This window comes from Tachyglossus aculeatus, chromosome X1 (assembly GCF_015852505.1).
Source record: "Tachyglossus aculeatus isolate mTacAcu1 chromosome X1, mTacAcu1.pri, whole genome shotgun sequence".
NCBI classification, from domain to species: domain Eukaryota; kingdom Metazoa; phylum Chordata; class Mammalia; order Monotremata; family Tachyglossidae; genus Tachyglossus; species Tachyglossus aculeatus.
This window is the reverse complement of record NC_052101.1, coordinates 122,509,782-122,526,951: the sequence shown is the minus strand read 5'-3', so window position 1 is coordinate 122,526,951 and position 17,170 is coordinate 122,509,782. Positions and strand designations below refer to the sequence as shown.

Here is a 17,170-nt window from a genome sequence, read left to right as displayed (position 1 = left end):
GTTGACAGAACTTCCTGTCAAGGGGCATCATCGTTACAACAGAAGACAGACAATGGTCTAGGAGTCTCTGCTCCTGGAGCATTTTGGAAGGGGCTATGCTATTCTCTGTTCTGTGGGGGTTTGGGCATTGACCTGCTTGCAGACAGGGAACTGGGCCAGGTGACTTCTCGGGGTTCCTCCTGGGTCTGGGATTCTAGGATCTCATTCTTCCCCCGCCCCCTCCCAAGATCTGAGGCAGGAAGGATGAGTTCCAGACAGGTTCCAAGGGGTTGGCATTAGGTGTTTTTATTGATTCTGCAAACAGGGAAGGGTTAGGACATCCCAGACCTTCGTCACCACCCCAAGCATCAGAGCTGGGACTAAGTCTCCAACTCCACCAAACCTCTTCCCGAGAGCCTGATGCTAGGGTGCAGTTAGGCTTCTCACCCATCACACCCGTCATTGTGAAGGTTGGGTGGTGTTTGCTGCTCAGCCTGGGGTTGGCCATCCTGGGCCCCCTCCCTGGGCAAGCCAGGCCCAGAGGAGCCGGGGGCACTTCTCATGCCAGCTGTCAAGAATGTTCTCTGAGCAAGGTTCCTGGCCCCTGGCCCCTTCTCTCACCCTAATCCTGCTTCTCCAGCCTTTGCTCTGAGGCAGGCAGAATGATGTGGTGGCCTGGGTCTGGCTGTGTGGCCAGCGAGGACTAGAGCAGCAGTGAAGTCAGAGGTGGGCAGGGGTCCTGCCTTGGGGCAGGTGGTCAGCAATTGCCCGCTTCTCCCTTTTCCAGGCCCCCTTTCTCAAACTGGCCTGCTGCCCGGAGTGGGGTGGGGGTGGGGAGGAGGGCGGCCGGGAAGTGGGGAGGAACTGGAGGGTGTCACTCAGCCACAGGCTGAGCTCCCTTTGTCTTGGCAGGACCCGCCAAATGCCGGCTCCTCTGACAGCCAGATTGATCTCTTCCCGTTCATTCACATCTTTCCCGGCTTCAGCAGCTTGTGGAGTTAAGATAGGTCGGTGATAACAGATAAGGCAGTGACAAGTTAGGCACGTAATATAATATGAGGGAGGAGTGTGTGTGTGTGAGGAGTGTGTGTGTGTGTGTGTGTGTGTGTGTGTGTGTGTGTGTGTCTTGGGTGTGTGTGTATTGGGTGTGGGGAATCTGCATCCAGAAGAGTGTAGGCTTCCATGTGTCAGAGGTCGGGGAAGTGGGGTGGGTGGGTTGGGAACCTGTATGTTTGTGTCTGTGGGTGGGGGGGCAGGAGGGGTGCGTGAGATGGCATGGCTGGGTGGGGGTGTGTGCACGTGCAGGCATGTGAGTTGGGTGTGCTATACAGTTAAGCAGATCTCTGGTTAATATTATTGTCAGTAAAGTCCCGTTTCCTCCTTTGTATTTTCCTCCACGTTCCAGCCTCCCGTTGCAGCCCAGGTCACTAGCCACTAGAGACATGGTTGGGGGGGGGGGGGGGGGGGGGGGCAGAGGGAAAGGACAAAGAAAAAGAATTCAATCTATAACCCGTGGGATTTCCTGAGCCCCCGCCAGGGCCAGTTGTGGCCTTTCCTCCCGGGAAGTCTGGAGTTGAATTTGTAATTCTAAGATGCCACTGTCTGCTCCTCTCACCTCTCATGCTGCCAAGATGGCGCCATTCCCCCCCCCCACCCCCATGCTCTGCACCCCAAGGCAGAGGCAGGGCCCCCTCACCTCCCAGCCCTCCATCACTTAATGCCTGTTGCAGAAAAAGCCGCCTTGAATTTCACCATTGGCATCTCCTCCCTGTTCCAAGAACTTCTCTCCATTTCCAGGCTGTGGGGTCTCTTCCCTGCCATAAGTAACTTCATTCTGGGACCCTGGGGCTCCTGCACTTGCCTTACCCCAAGTTCATTGGGCCTGACTGTGGGATCCTAGGCTCCTCCTCCAGGTGCTATCCATTCCAGCTCAGACTGTCTTCCCCTAAATCCTCCCAGCCCTCCTCCTCCCTTCTCCAAGCCTGGTCAAGCCCTTCCTCCTTTCCCCTCCTGGACACGGCAAGGCATGAGCCACCTCCAGGAAGCTTTCCAGGATGAACCCCATTCTCCTTCGGAGCCAGAACCCACTCCTCTCCGCCTGCCAGTTCACTCTTCTAAGAACTGTCAATCTATCCACATAGGTGCAGACCGGCTGTGAGTCTGTCAGCTCAGGGTAGCCAGATCCCATCGAAGGGGCTGTGCGGGTGGATGGGGTCTGATTTCCTGGGGAGCCTACTCTGGAGAGGCAGGGATAAGATTCCTTCTGTGGGGTGACTTCTCGACTCCCAGCCCAGGGCTGGGGAACATTTTCTAGAGGGAGGAAATGGTGGTTCTCTTAAGGGGGCAGAAGAGAACCCCCTGGGTTGGTGGGGGTGGCATCCTGCCCCAGGCCTGAGAGAAGGCCTGCTGTGGGGTGGCTCCACAGAGAAGAGAGCTCCATTTTGCCATCTTCCCCTGGGGGCCAGGGGTTCACCTGGGCTGCCCGAGTGGGTTTCCGGGGAACATGTTCATCCGTTGCTGCTCCAACATCTTCTTCTTGAATTCCTCCAGACTGGCCTTGTCTAGGGTGGGAGAAGCCAAGCGGTTCTCAATCTCTAGATCTTTTCAGCTCAACGTTCTCCTTGCCCGTTTCATCTCCAGGGGTTAACATGACCGTAGGACCCCAGAGCCCCTCTGCCCTCCCCACCCCACTCCCACCAATCCATTGAGTTGAAAATATCCCCTTGTTGCCCAACACCATGATGCCACCCCGTTTTCCCCAGAGCACAGTAAATCCCTGGTTTTCATGGGCACCTGGGAGGAGCCGAGGTGGTCTATGGTTACAATTGCCAGTGCCATCACTGTTCCAATACAGATGCCCTCACCCTTAGCTGGCATTAACCCAAATCATGACTGGATTGGTAGAGAAGGCTGGTAAGCCAGGCCGTGAGGATCAGGCCTGTGGAGGAGGACGACAGTGGCTTCCTGTCTTGGTCAGGATTTAGTTTACATGAAACAGAGAGGTGGAGGAGTGGGGTGTTCCCATGTGAGCCCGGTGCTGGTCTGGGGGTGTGGAAAGTGGCCATCTCTGCCAGATCACAGAGGGCTGAGGCCCTATCAGGGTGGCATCCCCAGGTCCCCATGCTAGAGTCCTGACTTACCAATGGTTCCGGCATTCCCTAGGATTCCAGGATTTCCAGAAATGGTCCCAGTCCGAGTCACTGGATTCCCCAAGGGGCCTGCCTGTAAAATGCAGAAGGAAAGTCACCTTCAGCGCAGTGGACAGTAGGACCACCTGGAGATGAGCTGTGGGAGAAGGATCTGATGGGGATGAGATCTCTGTTGCCATATCTTCCTGCCAGCTCCCAGGCCTGGGACCCTCCCTCAGCGGCCTAGATAAGGATGCCAAGTGGGCTTATGGAGAAAGCAGCCTTGGGGTGAAGCAGCGTGGCTCAGTGGAAAGAGCCCGGGCTTGGGAGTCAGAGGTCATGGGTTCTAATCCCGGCTTTGCCACTTGTCAGCTGTGTGACCTTGGGCAAGTCACTTCACTTCTCTGGGCCTCAGTTCCCTCATCTGTAAAATGGGGATTAATCAATCAATCAATCAATTGTATTTATTGAGTGCTTACTGTGTGCAGAGCACTGTACTAAGCGCTTGGGAAGTACAAGTTGGCAACATATAGAGACAGTCCCTACCCAACAGTGGACTCACAGTCTAGAAGGGGGAGACAGAGCAAAACAAAACATATTAACAAAATAAAATAAATAGAATAGATATGTACAAGTAAAATAAATAAATAGAGTAATAAATGCATACAAACATATATACATATATACACGTGCTGTGGGGAAGGGAAGGAGGTAAGGCGGGGGAGATGGAGAGTGGGAGGAGGGGGAGAGGAAGGAGGAGGCTCAGTCTGGGAAGGCCTCCTGGAGGAGGTGAGCTCTCAGTAGGGCCTTGAAGGGGAGGGATTAAGACTGTGAGCCCCACATGGGACAACCTGATTACCCTGTATCTACCCCAGTGCTTAGAACAGTGCTTGGCACATAGTAAGCACTTAACAAATACCAACATTATTATTATTATTATTATTATTACTCATTTCACGGAAGCCCAAAGGCTATTTTTGCAACCCCCAGAAGTCCTCGGGCTGTTCTGGTCATGGCTTCATGGCGTGGGCAGAACAGAGCCGGAGGCATGGGCAGGCACGGACCATCAAGATGGAGGGGGAGATGGAGATGCTTCTGTGTGTGTGGAGACCCTGAAAGGGATAGGGCTCTTCAGTTTGGAAAGACACAGGCTGGGAGGGGACAAAGTCAAGGAGGGGGTGGACAAGGCCAACATGGAATTGCTGCTCCCAGCAGCAGGACAATGAGGAAACCCATTGGAGCCAGGGGGTCTTTGGTTCCAAAAAAATAGAAGGAAATGCTTTTTTACCCCCAGTGAGCAGGAAGCCGATAGAATTTGTTCCCACGGGAGACTGGGCAAGGCAAAAATATCAGTAAGTTCAAGACTGGATAAATTTAAGAATGAGAAGTGGAAGATGGGTTCCTGGGAGAAACTTAGGGATGGAGAAGGGAATGAACATCAGGGGTGTTAGATGGTCTGACCCTGACTGTGAGGTGGGGGTCCAGGAAGGAGACCAGTCCATGGTTCCTCCAAGCGGCTGGTGCCATTGCTGGAGGTTGGCCCCTGGGATGGATGGGCCATGGGTCAAACCCTGGGCTGGATGGACTTACCATCTTCTGTTCCAATAAGGGCTGGTAAGGAATGGGCTGATGGCTGTGCATTTAGACTACTGGACTGGGAGTTAACTGCTTGGGCATTTGGAACTAGGCCTGCAGCCCTGTAAAGATGTCAGCTGTTGCTTTGGGAATTTCTGGGGTCTGGTCAAGCTGAACAGCTGATGGTGCTGGAGGAGAGAGCTCTATACAGCTCCCCATCCTCCAGCCATGGGGTCAGTGCCTGGGAAACAGAGGTCTAGATCAGAGGAAAAAGGCTTCTGTCCCATGACACCACTCAAGACAGGGGCAGGAGCAGAGATGAACAGGATATCTGGGACTCCAGCCTCCGGATGTCTTACCTTGACCACCAATACAGGCAGGCTCCCGGGCTCAAAAGAGCAAAGAAGAACTGACCTTCTGCCTTGTGTGTATATTGACACACACACACACACACACACACACACACACACACACACACACACACACACACACACACACACACACACACACACTCTCTCACCACACAAACGTGCCCACATCCACAGACATGCCACCAGACACATACACGCTTAAAATACCTCCCAATCCTTTTGCTGGGGAGAAGAGGGCAGCAGGTTCTAGTGGCCATTGTGAGCCCCACCTGAGATGGGGGCTGTGTCCAATGTGATGATCTTGTTCCCAGCGCTTAGCCCTGTGCTTGGTACATTGTAAGTACTGCATAAATATTATTATTATTATATCACCTAAGCTGGGCAGCTGGAAGGAGGATGCGTGCCCATCTGAGCCCCGCTTCTGGGGGCCTGGGAGAGAAAGTCCAACAAAAGTAAGGGAACATGCCTACCAACTCTGTTTTACTGTACTCTCCCAAGTGTTTAGTACACAGTAAGCACTCAAGAAATACCACTGACTGATTGAAAACTGGCCTGGCCTAAGTCACCCTCTCCTCTCTGCCCAAGTTAGACTCTCACTCCCAGATGTCAATATGTATCAGACTCTCCCAAGTGCTTAGTCCAGTGCTCTGCACCCAGTAAGTGCTCAAAAAATACCATAGATGGATCAATCGGTCGATTGATTGATGCCCAGGAAAGGGGGTCCCACATACCTGCAGAGCTGCAGGCCCCTGCTCCTCTGTAGCCCGCCCCTTCACCCCAATTCATCCCACCTTGCTTCTGATGCAGAATTCCAGGGAGCTGGTCTTGATAGCTACTTGGGTATTGGCATCTGCCAGCTGCCGCTCCTTCTCCTCCAGCTGTTTTAGCAGCCCCTCCTTCTCCTTGCGCAATGCCATCTTCTCCTCCAGTGCCAGGCCGCCCTGCTTCGTGCAATCCGTCTGCAGCTGCAGGTACTTGGACAATGCCTCCTTCTGGTTGGCCTCCCTAGACTTCTGGCAGGCCTGGAGGTTCTGCTCGATCAACTCCTTCTGCCTGTGAAGGTCTGTGTTCTCCTGTGCCTTCTGTATGACGTCCACCCGGAGCTGCTGGACCAGCTCGCTCACCTTGGTGGTCACGGTGGTGGGTATGGTGTCGCAGAACTGGCGGACAAGGTTCAAGTCTGTGGCGTAGTTTATGGGCAGGCTGTACGGGTTGGAGTAGCTGATCAGGTTGTTCAGGGTCTTGGGGATGATGGATTCCTGCCACAGATTCTTCAGCTGCATGAAAAATTTTTCATCCAGCTTCAGGCACTGGTTCTGGAGGTCCTGGATCTGGCTCCGTTGCCTCTGCAATTCTTGAAGCTGCCGGAATGACTCCTCTTTGCAGCTCTCCCAATTTTTCTGGCAGATGTTCTTCTCCACCAGAAATTCCTCCTTCTGCTTGGTCCACGAGGTCTGCAGGTTCTCCTTATCCTGTTCCATCTTCTTGACCTTCTCGCTGAAGTGGAGCTTGAAGGCTGTGGAGGAAGGGAGATGCCCATTTCCCCCTTTGTTAGCTCCTGCCCGGGCAAACAACCACTCGCCCACTCACCTGGGGCCTTGGGGACGGAATGGTTTAGGCCAGATTCTGGAGCCCCTACCCCTAGAGGTTGAGGCTACTCTGTCAGCTCTTGCCAGTTTGGGGCCCAGCTAGGAGTGGGGAGGGACCTCCCTTCCCCACCACTGAACCCAGACCTCTCCCTCCCCATTTCCTAAGCTGGGGTCTTTCCATTCCCCACCAGCCCCTTCCCACTCCCCCCCACCCGCCCCCTCTCCGACAGGACTTCATGAAAGTGAACCAAAGAGGAACAGAAAGGAAGGCCCGGGAGACTTCAGCCCCCTTCCCGGTTGCAGTTTGCTGCCTGTCTGATTTCCACTGGGTTAATCCTGATTTCAGGCCTAGGCACCTGGGTTAGGGCCCGGCCATCTCTGAGACCTCTCTTCCCCGGTCGGGGGCTCTTACTGATATGAGTGTTGTTCAGTTCCTTCAGGTCCTGTTTGCAGATCTCTTCCTCTTTCACGATGTACATCGTGTACTTCATGTTGACCTGGCATTGCATCTTAAGGGACAGAGGGGACAGGTGATCAGAGCTGGCTCCCCTGAGCAGTCTCAAGGGCTCTAGCCCAAGGCTCTGCCCTCCCCCCAATCTCGGCACCTCCCGTCCTCCACCCCTAAACCCTAGAAGACAATACATTCCTCAACAAGCCTTTGTGGAGTACCCAGGGGGTACCTGGGGGACTTGGTCTCTGTCCTCCTGGAAGTTACCATGAACTTCTATATATCTCTGGAATCTTGTTTGTGTCTCTGGCCTTAGGGCTGTTATCATTTCGATAGCTTTCTACGTTTCAGTGCCTTGGGTTTATAATAATAATAATTATGATATTTGTTAAGCGCTTACTACATGCCAGGCACTGTACTAAGCACTGGGGTGGATACAAGCAAATTGGGTTGGACACAGTCCCTGTCCCACGTGGGGCTCACAGTCTCGATCATATGTGGATCTGGGTCTGCCCTGTCTCCCTGATCTGACTTGTCAGCACTTTGAGGACAGAGAGTGTGTCGGTTCCTCTCTTGGTCTCTCCCCACAGCAGTAGAATGTGTGTGTGTGTGTGCGCACGCACATGTGTACGTGTGTGTGCCTGTGTGCATGCGAGTGCACATATGTGTGTGTGTGTGCGTGTGTGCGCACATGTGTGTGCTCTCCCCCATCAGACTGTCAGCCCTTCGAGGACAGAGACCATGCCTTCTCCCCCATTCTATCACACAGCGCCGAGTCCAGGACTCCAAACAGTATAGATGCTTAGTCCAGACTGGAGACTAACAGGGTGATAGAGAAGACAAGATTGATAAATATAGTCATCTTGTTTCACACCAGTTATTTTTAAATTAATCTGCATTGACTTTTGGTCCAGACCCAAGCTCCTTTTTAGTATGAAAAATTGAGTTCTCTTTGTTGTCGTCATCATCCTCATCATCACCAGTATCAAAGTTCGAGGGCCAGGACTTTAAAAACTTCAGAAAAAAGCACAGAGAAGTACAGGGTGTACTGAGGATTGGCGAGTATTCACATAAGGAACCAAGGTAACTGGAGTGGGTGGCGTGACCTTGGAAAGAGTGGGGGATGGAAATCTGGGAAGGCTTCCAAAAGAAGGGTTTTTTTAGCAGCATGTTGACCCTAGGGAGACGGGTGATTTGGCGAAGAGAAGTAGGTAGGGCATTCCAGGCTGGGGGGAATGGTTTGTACCATTATTAAAAGCATATCTCCAAGAAGCTTTCCCTGACTAAGCCCTCATTTCACCTATTCCCTCTCCCTTCTGCATCACCCTTGCACTTGGATTTGCACCCTTTAGTCACGCCACCTTCAGCCCTAAAGGATTTATGTCCAGATGATCCATAATTGATTTTAATATCCGTCTACTCCTCTAGATGGTAAGCTCATTGTGGTCAGAGAACGTGTCTACCCACTCTATTGCACTCTCCCAAGTGCTTAGTACAGTGCTATGCACACAGTAAGTGCGCAATAAATGATTGATTGATGGCTTGACAGTGTGAGGGGTCATGTGTGGGGGACCAGGAGCAGCTTCTCTTGGGTACAGTAGAGGATATGAGCAGAAGAGGGCAGCTTGGTAGGGGCAGAATGGGCAGCAGTTGAGCTCCAGTGGTCCCCATGGCTACTCTGAGCCTTGAAGTCTTTAGCCGAGAATCTTAGTTTGATCTGAGCTATGACAGGAAGCTCCTATTGACTTTTGAGGAGAGGAGTGACCTGTTGTTATCCAAGTTTAGAGAAAGCAGCATGGACTAACGTATAGAGCCCGGGCCTGGGAGTCAGAAGGATCCGAGTTCTAGTGCTGGCTCTGCCACTTGTCTGCTGTGTGACCTTGGGCAAGTCACTTCACTACTCTGTGTCTTAGTTACCTCATCTGTAGAATGGGGATCAATTCTGTGAGCCCCGTGTTGGACATGGACAGTGCTTAGTAGGGTGCCTGGGACATAGTGAGTGCTTAAAAAAAATAAAAAAAATGCTTGAGAAAAATGACTCTTGCTCTTGCATGTTGGGCAGCTTAGAGTGGGGAGAAGCTGAAAGCAGGAGTTTGGCAAGGAAAATGAATTGGGGGGGCTTGTTTATTTTAAACCTTCCCACTAAAGAGAACAGGAAAGTCTCTGGGGGGAGGTGGGAAGGATGATGACTAGTTATTTCCAAGCTGCCCTCCTGTTTGCCCACCCCAAAGGTTGGCGGACAAGTGGAGAGGAGGGGGAAAGGGAAATTGTTATGAGCAGACACCTGCAGCATCACGAAAAGCCCCTGGAAGATACTCTGGAGTCTCTGGCTGAAGCAGAGCTGGACGGAGTCTTCCACTGAGGGCCATGGCATAGAAAGGAAGGAGGCTCAGTGCCAAGGGCCCACCTGCATGTTGTTGCCATGGAGACCACTTGGGCTCAGCTGCTGCCCTCTCTGCTAATGTCTACAGTGTCCTGGCCCCCTGAAGAGAGGGGATGGCAGGAGTGGCCATTCAGAGAAGGGGGAAGAAGCTAAGAATGGCTGGCTTATTGGCAGTAGAGCTTGGCTTGGGCTGGAGCTCAATCTAACTGCCACCAGCCACAGCCAGAAGTAGATGAAAACTCATTCCTGAGAAGGCTCGCTGTCCCGGCAATCCATAGGACAGCGTTGCAAGCCTCTGGAAAGTGACTTTCCACTCTCCTAGTACCCCCCCCCCCCCCCCAACCCCTGAGTACAGGATCTGTGCATGAATTCCCCAAGAGTGTAGGCGTAAAGTGGGAAAGCCTGGGGTACCCTGAACTGAACCTGGAGGGACCCCTTCCCCCTCCAGTCCCAATTAAAGGGGGAGGGGAGGGAGAGGAGCCAGGAGAGAAGGCTGAGAAAGAGCAGAATGACCTGGGCAAGGGCTGGATCAGAAGAGTCAAGAGAGCAAAATCTGGGCCAGAAGGAGAGAATCGGGGGAGAGGAAGGAGAAGAGGCCGCGGCGGGTGCAGCTGTTCAATGAGTAGCTGTGTGAGAATCAGCGTGGCTCAGTGGAAAGAGCACGGAATGGGAGTCAGAGGTCACGGGTTCTAATCCCGGCTCTGCCGCTTGTCAGCTGTGTGACTTTGGGCAAATCACTTAACTTTTCTTTGTGTCAATTACTTTATCTGTAAAATGAGGATTAAGACTGTGAGCCCCACGTGGTACAACCTGATCACCTTGTATCCCCCCCCAGTGCTTAGAACAGTGCTTTGCACATAGTAAGCGCTTAACAAATAACATCATTATTATTTGGAGGCAGCGTGGCCCAGTGGAAAGAGCACAAACTTGGGAGTCAGAGGTCATGGATTCTAATCCCGGCTTTGCCACTTTTCAGCTGTGTGACCTTTGGCAAGTCACTTAACTTCTCTGTGCCTCAGTTACTTCATCTGTCAAATGGGGATAAAAACTGTGAGCCCCACATGGGACAACCTGATTACCTTGTATCTATTCCAGTGCTTAGAACAGTGCTTGGCACATAGTAAACGATTAACAAATACCAACATTATTATTATTAAGGAGTCTGGACAGGCACAGGAGCAGGGGAATGCAGATGGGACAAGAGCAGGAGGGGGCGGTGGTGTTGAGCAATGATCCTTTTCAGAATGGAGTAGACTTGAGCAGAGTTAAAGACAGAAGGGAAGGAGCCAGAGGAGAGGGACACAAGGGGAAGATGAGAGAAGATTGCAGGGTGGGGGTTTTTACGAGTCAGGGGGCCCTGCAATGTTGGGATTACAGTCAGGCTCTGGGGGTTGTATTCTTTGACTCTCTGGGGTGGCAAGAAGAGGGGGAGCAGGACCTTTCCACATCCATTTGTTCTTTTAACTGCCTTAATCCCAGACTCTGAGAGTCACCAACAGAATTCTCCCCAGCTTCTCAGTTGGAGAAACCAAAGCCCCAAATGTCTCCGACCTATAAAAAACTCCCCAATTTTCCCTGTTTCACCTCGTTTCCCCCCAAGGGGCTCAGTACACCATCTGGGGCAAAAACCTCTCCATTTTGCCCAGACTCAGATTTCTAAACAAAACGGGAGAAGTGAGGCAGAGAGGTAATTCCACTGCTTTTTAGGCCCTCTGCCTGATTTTTCCCTCCCAAACCAAAGCAACTTGCTCAGTAAGGTTCTTTCCTCTCAACTACAAAAATGTTTCTGGTTAAAACTCTTCTCCTTTCCATGTCGGAATGTCTCTTGCTATCTCCCCAAGCTCAGGTGAAATGTCTGAAGGTAAGTGAGCAGTATGTCTCCCTCTGGAAGGTGTAGGAACCCCTGGAGGGGAGAAGACTTGACCCAGACTGGGACATCTCCCCTCAGAAGCTCTGGCCTTGATTCAGCAGCCTAGATCCTACCCCCACTTCCTTTTTCGAGCCCCCATGAATGGAACTTCACCCGCCAAAGAGAAACTGGGATCACTGAGATGGGGAGGGGGAAGGGGCAGGGGCCCAGGAATGGGGGAGAGGAGTGCACCGGCCCCCGCCCCCTAGCCAATGACTCTGGGCCTCATCCCCAGTAAAATGGGGATTGAGACTGTGAGCCCCACATGGGACAGGGACTGTGTCCAACCCGAGTTGCTCGTATCCATCCCAGCGCTTAGTACAGTGCCTGGCACATAGTAAGCACTTAACAAATACCATAATTATTATCCAACTAACTGCCTCTCAGGTGGGAAGATCTGGATGTTGAGCAGTGGGTTGAGCAAGTTGCTTTGACTGGGTGGCGGGGAGGGGGGAAATCAGGCAGTGGGATGAAAGAAATCAGGCAGAGGGCCTAAAAGAAGTGGAATCTCCTCTCCACCTTACTTTTCCCTATTTGTTTAGGAATCCAGGAGAGGTTTATGCCCCAGGTGGTGTTCTGAGCCCCTGTGGGGGGAAGCAGGGTCCCTCAGGGGTCTGGCTGGGGGTCCTCAGAATAGGGCTGTCCTCCGGGGCTGTAGGGTGACCCCCAACGACAGAGACGCTGAAGGCAGGGAGTAGGCCGGAGATAGGGAAGAGAGGTCAGGACTCACCCGGTCCATGTGGCACTGCTTGAAGCTGGCATTGATCCGGTCCTGCTCCCTCCGACTGTTGACCAACATCTGCATGAATTCCTCCCGTGACTTCCGTGTGAGGTTGAGGTCCTTAGAGATGTTGGTGTTGAGCTGGAGCAACTTCACATTCTTGCTATAAAGTGCCTCGTTCTTCTGGGTTACCTGGTGCAGATGTTCCTCTGTGCCCACCTGAGGGTTGCCATAGACCATGAACAGCACCAGCCCCAGAATGATGAGGAACTGGATGAGTGAGACAAAGAGGAAGAAATACTTCATGTAGTACCAGCAGCCCTTGCTCTTGGTGCCCATGTTACCCATGCGGTAGCCGGTGCTGTTTCGGTCCATGGAAGGGCAGCAGGAGGCGAAGCAGCGGCTGACCCTGGGGTGGACTAGCGGCCTCGGCTGCCTCGGCTAGTCTTCCTTCCCTCTCCTTTGTAGCCCCAGGGGAGTGAGGTGGGAAGTCGGGGAGAGGTGGGGCCTCCTGGTTTCCCTGCTGATGGAATGCTTATATTGCTCAACTTAATACTTCCTCCTGTCTGGCTCCTTCCTGCCTCCACGGATGTTGAAGGGCTGGGGTTATCATAACAAGACGCTGCTTGGATAGCTCCATTGTTTGAGGGTTTTATGGACGGGACCCGCTGGCTTGGCCGTGCCAAGGGTTCAGACCTTTCCATTGTGTTGGGTTTTCAACTTGACGCTCCTGAGCGTGCTCCTCCCTGCCTGCTGCTTTCCCATCTTTGCCACTCTGTCTGTTGTTCCGGCGGGTGGTGGGGTGGGGTGAGGGGAGAGAGGAGAGGACGAGAAACATCTGAGTCCAGAGAGAGCTGGAGCTTGGAAATGAGGTGGCTGGAGAATGTCTTCCCACTCGGAGAAGCAGAAACCCGGTGGACTCACCCTCTCACCACCACAACCACCACCATCATCATCATTACAGTGATCTAGAAGTCTGGAAATGGTGTAGACTAGTGGAAAGAGCAAGGGCTTGGGAATCAGAGGACCTGGGTTCTCATCTTGGCTCTACCATTTGTCTGCTATGTGACCCAGGGCAAGTCACTGAACTTCTCTGGGCCTTAGTTTCCCCTACTGCAAATGAGGATTTCATACTTGTTCTTCCTCCTACTTTGAGCCCCATGTGGGACAGGGACTGTGTCCAACATGATTAACATATCTTCCCCAGCGCTTAGAACAGTGCTTGACACATAAGTAGCGCTTAACAACTACCATTAAAAAAAAATCTAGTGATTCCAGGTCCTGGAGGCGGTAGAATGAGAACACATATTGATGTTGGGATTGGCCCACAGGGATCTTACAGTCTATGGGAGGAGTGAGGGAGTGGGGTGAGATGGTACAAAGAGAAAAAATTCAACCCTCAAATAAACGCTGGCAGGACAAGAACAGTGAAGGTCCAAACTGATTCTCTTGTATCTTTCCCAGGGTTTAATACTGTGCTTAGCACATAGTTAGCGCTTAACAAATCCCACCCTTATTATTGCCCAGCACTAAGGGCACGTTACCACGTTAGTACAGTCACTCATATCCCGACTGGATTACTGCATCAGCATCCTTTCTGATCTCCCAACCTCCTGTCTCTCCCCACTTCAGTCTATACTTCACTCTGCTACCAGGATTATCTTTCTACAGAAATGTTCTGGGCATGTCACCCCTCTCCTCAAAAATCTGCAGTGGTTGCCTATCAACCTCCCTTCTCTCCTTCTACAACCCAGCCTGCACACTCCGCTCCCCTGGTGCTAACCTCACTGTGCCTCATTCTTGCCTGTCCCGCCGTCGACCCCTGGCCCACGTCCTGCCTTTGGCCTGGAATGCCCTCCCTCCTCAAAACCTCCAAACAAGCAACACTTCACCCCTTCAAAGCCCTACTGAAAGCTCACCTCCTCCGGGAGGCCTTCCCGGACTAAGCCCCCCTTTTCCTCTGCTCCCCCTCTCCTCCCCATCACCCCGACTCGCTCCCTCTGCTCTGCCCCCTCCCCACCCCACAGCACTTGGGTGTATATATGTACGTATTTGTAATTCTATTTATTTTATTAATGATGTGTATATATCTATAATTCTATGTATTTATATTGATGCTATTGATGCCTGTTTACTTGTTTTGATGTCTGTCTCCCCCCTTCTAGACTGTGAGCCCATTGTGGGCAGGGACTGTCTATATGTTGCTGAACTGTACTTCCCAAGCGCTTAGTACAGTGCTCTGTGCACAGTAAGTGCTCAATAAATATGATCAAATGAATAAATACGATTGAATGAATGAAAGGATCAAGGCATTCAAAGGGTTCCCAGCAGGCCTTGCCCCAATCCATCTCCAGCACCTCCCGACCCTCTCCCCCAGGGGGGAGGCAGGGGGAGGAGAAAGCTGAGTCCCCAGCTGGCAGAGCTCCCCTGCCTTAGCTCCGACCTACCCTCTGCTGCTCCCAGGGTCATGGTCAAGAGGGAGAAGCCTGGGCATCCTGCCCACCAGGTCTCCCTTCTGCTTGCCCAGAGAAGGTAGGATACCTTGGGACACATGGTAATTTAGGGCCAGGCCAGAGATAGGCCTCTGAGCTGCAGAGGTTCCATTGTTTGGCACATCAAACAAGTTCCCCCATTCTCCCTCCCCATTAGACTGGGAGCCCTGGCTGGGACAGGGACTGTGTCTGACCTGATTCTCTCGAATCTCCCCACTGCGCTGTACACACTCTCTTGGCTCTTTGGAAGGGTTGAACAAACACCACTATGATTGTCCTGTGGTCCAGTGGGGGCAAGTGCCCTCCCCCCGCCACCCTCAGTCCATGCTCGGCCCCATCCAGTGGAGCCAGTGTGGCTTAGCGGAAAGAACACGGGCTGGGAAGTAAGAGGTCATGGGTTCTAATCCTGGCTCCGCCGCTTGTCAGCTGTGTGACTTTGGGCAAGTCACTTAACTTCTCTGTGCCTCAGTTACCTCATCTGTAAAATGGGGATTAATACGGTGAGCCCCATGTGGGACAACTTGATTACCTTGTATCTATCCCAGTGCTTAGAACAGTGCTTGGCACATAGTAAGCACTTAACAAATGCCATCATCATTATTATTATTATTATCTCCAGCTAGCCCACAGCTGCCTGCTGGTGGGAGGGAGTGGGGTGGAGATGGAATCGGGGATGCCTACTGGGGACGGGACCCAGGGATCAAGGCTGCCAGGATAAACTGAATTCTGGCCTGCCTGGGGCCCAGAGGTATGAGCCAGGACTTCCTGTATTCCCAAACCCAGTCCTCCAGCTGCCTCCGGCCACCTCAATCCCAGATTTCCTGGCCAGCAGAGGAGGTGACTCGTGCTGTGGGGCATGAGCTGGGGGGACCCAAAATCTTTCAGGATGCGGAGACGGGCCCCTCCCCCAGAACACTCTGAGGGCTGGAACTGAGCTGACTGTGCCTGGCCCCATCCCATCCCGCTTCCCTCTTCCCTCTTGCAGGAGGGAGGCCCCAGCTGAGTACATCCATTCAGCCGCCAGGGCCCTGGAGTGAATCTGTCATTGTCGCCTGGTGCATCCATATCTGTGTTTACAGCAATATGGGTGGGCACTAACTCACTGTAGCTTTTTCTTTGGTTAGTCTGTCTTAGCCCATTGGATGGGGTACTCCAGGAGAGCAGGGGCCACGCCTTTCTGTTCTTCCAGAAGTTTCCTCAGCTCCCTGGTATGGGCCCTGAATGCAGGATAGGACTTAATGAACACAGGATGTGGCTTAATGAACAAGGAGGAACGGGAGGAGAAGGAGGAGGAAAGATTTGTGTTGCTGTCTTCAAAATAGCAGGCTAAAACAATTTGTCTTGATTGTCAAAAAGCACAGAGGCCTCCTCCTCCTCCTCCTCCCTTTCTTTCTCCTCCTTCTCCTTCTCTTCCTCCTCGTCCTCCTCCTCCTCCTTCTCTGCCTCCTCAGGCCCTGCCCTCAGTGCCCACTCTCCCTTCCATTCCTCCTGCCTCCATCCCCACTCCTTTCCAGCCATGCCCGATGGGGTGGCAGAACCAGGAAAACGTGCCAGATCTGAGCAGCAGCATCATCAGGGCTCTGAGCAGCTCCCCTGCCCCTCCCCCCACAACCTCCCTGTCTCGCCAGGAACCCAGAGCAGCGGCAGCAAAGGTGAAAGGCCAAGCCCTGGCTTCCTTTCTTCCCATCCGTCCCAGGAGAGCCAACCACTTCCCGCTTGTGTGTCCTCAGCTTCTCAACCCTGGGGACAGGAAGAACTGCAGGGAATTGGGATGGTCGAATCCCACAGCTAGAAGTGACCTTCAAAGGTCATTTGGTCCAGCCCCCCCATCTCCAGGCAGGTTGAATGATCTCCAGGGACAGAGACTCCACCCTCTTCCCTGAGTGCCCGGTGCAACGTCTTTAAGGCCTCCATCGTCAGTCTCACTATCTCCATCCCCAGTATTTACGGTGTTCTTCCTTCTGCGGAACTGAATGGTCTTGCTGCAATTGAAACCCATTTCCTTGTGTTCCGTCCTCAGGGGATCCAGAGAGGGGCTGGTCAACATCCTCTCCATAAAAACCCTTCGTAGACTTGAAGACCAGCCATTCATTCCTGCCCCCTGCCCCCACCCTCCACCCCTGACCCTCAGCCTTCTCTTCTCCTAGCAGAGAACCACAGAGTTGCGGGTTTTAACGTCCAAGGAGAAGAACCAGGGTTTCGGCTGAAATCTGTACTGGGGAGGCTTCTTTCCTATTGCTTAAAAAACCCTCCCTTGACCGCATGGTTCCCTCCAGTTAGCACCCCATCTCCCTTGTGGCTCAGTGGAAAGAGCCCAGGCTTGGGAGTCAGAGGGCACGGGTTCTAATCCCAGCTCTGCCACTTGTCAGCTGTGTGACCTTGGGCAAGTCACTTCACTTCTCTGTGCCTCAGTGACCTCATCTGTAAAATGGGAGTTAAGACTGTGAGCCCCATGGGGGACAACATGATTACCTTGTATCTACCCCAGTGCTTAGAACATTACTTGGCACATAGTAAGCACTTAACAAGTACCATTATTATTATTGTTATTATTATTTTTATTTTTATTATTATT

At 52.6% G+C, this 17,170-nt stretch overlaps 1 protein-coding gene across 1 annotated transcript; it reads right to left on the bottom strand.

The window, feature by feature from the left end:
• Positions 1-259: 259 nt before the first annotated feature.
• Positions 260-12,552, bottom strand: LOC119919879 (plasmalemma vesicle associated protein). The gene is made up of 6 exons (XM_038740659.1): positions 12,113-12,552; positions 7,055-7,151; positions 5,845-6,569; positions 3,120-3,201; positions 2,453-2,540; positions 260-1,413 (listed from the first exon to the last, which is right to left on the bottom strand). The coding sequence occupies exons 1-6, from the start codon at positions 12,476-12,478 to the stop codon at positions 1,407-1,409; spliced, it is 1,365 nt and encodes a 454-aa protein (XP_038596587.1). The 5' UTR covers positions 12,479-12,552; the 3' UTR covers positions 260-1,406.
• Positions 12,553-17,170: the final 4,618 nt, after the last annotated feature.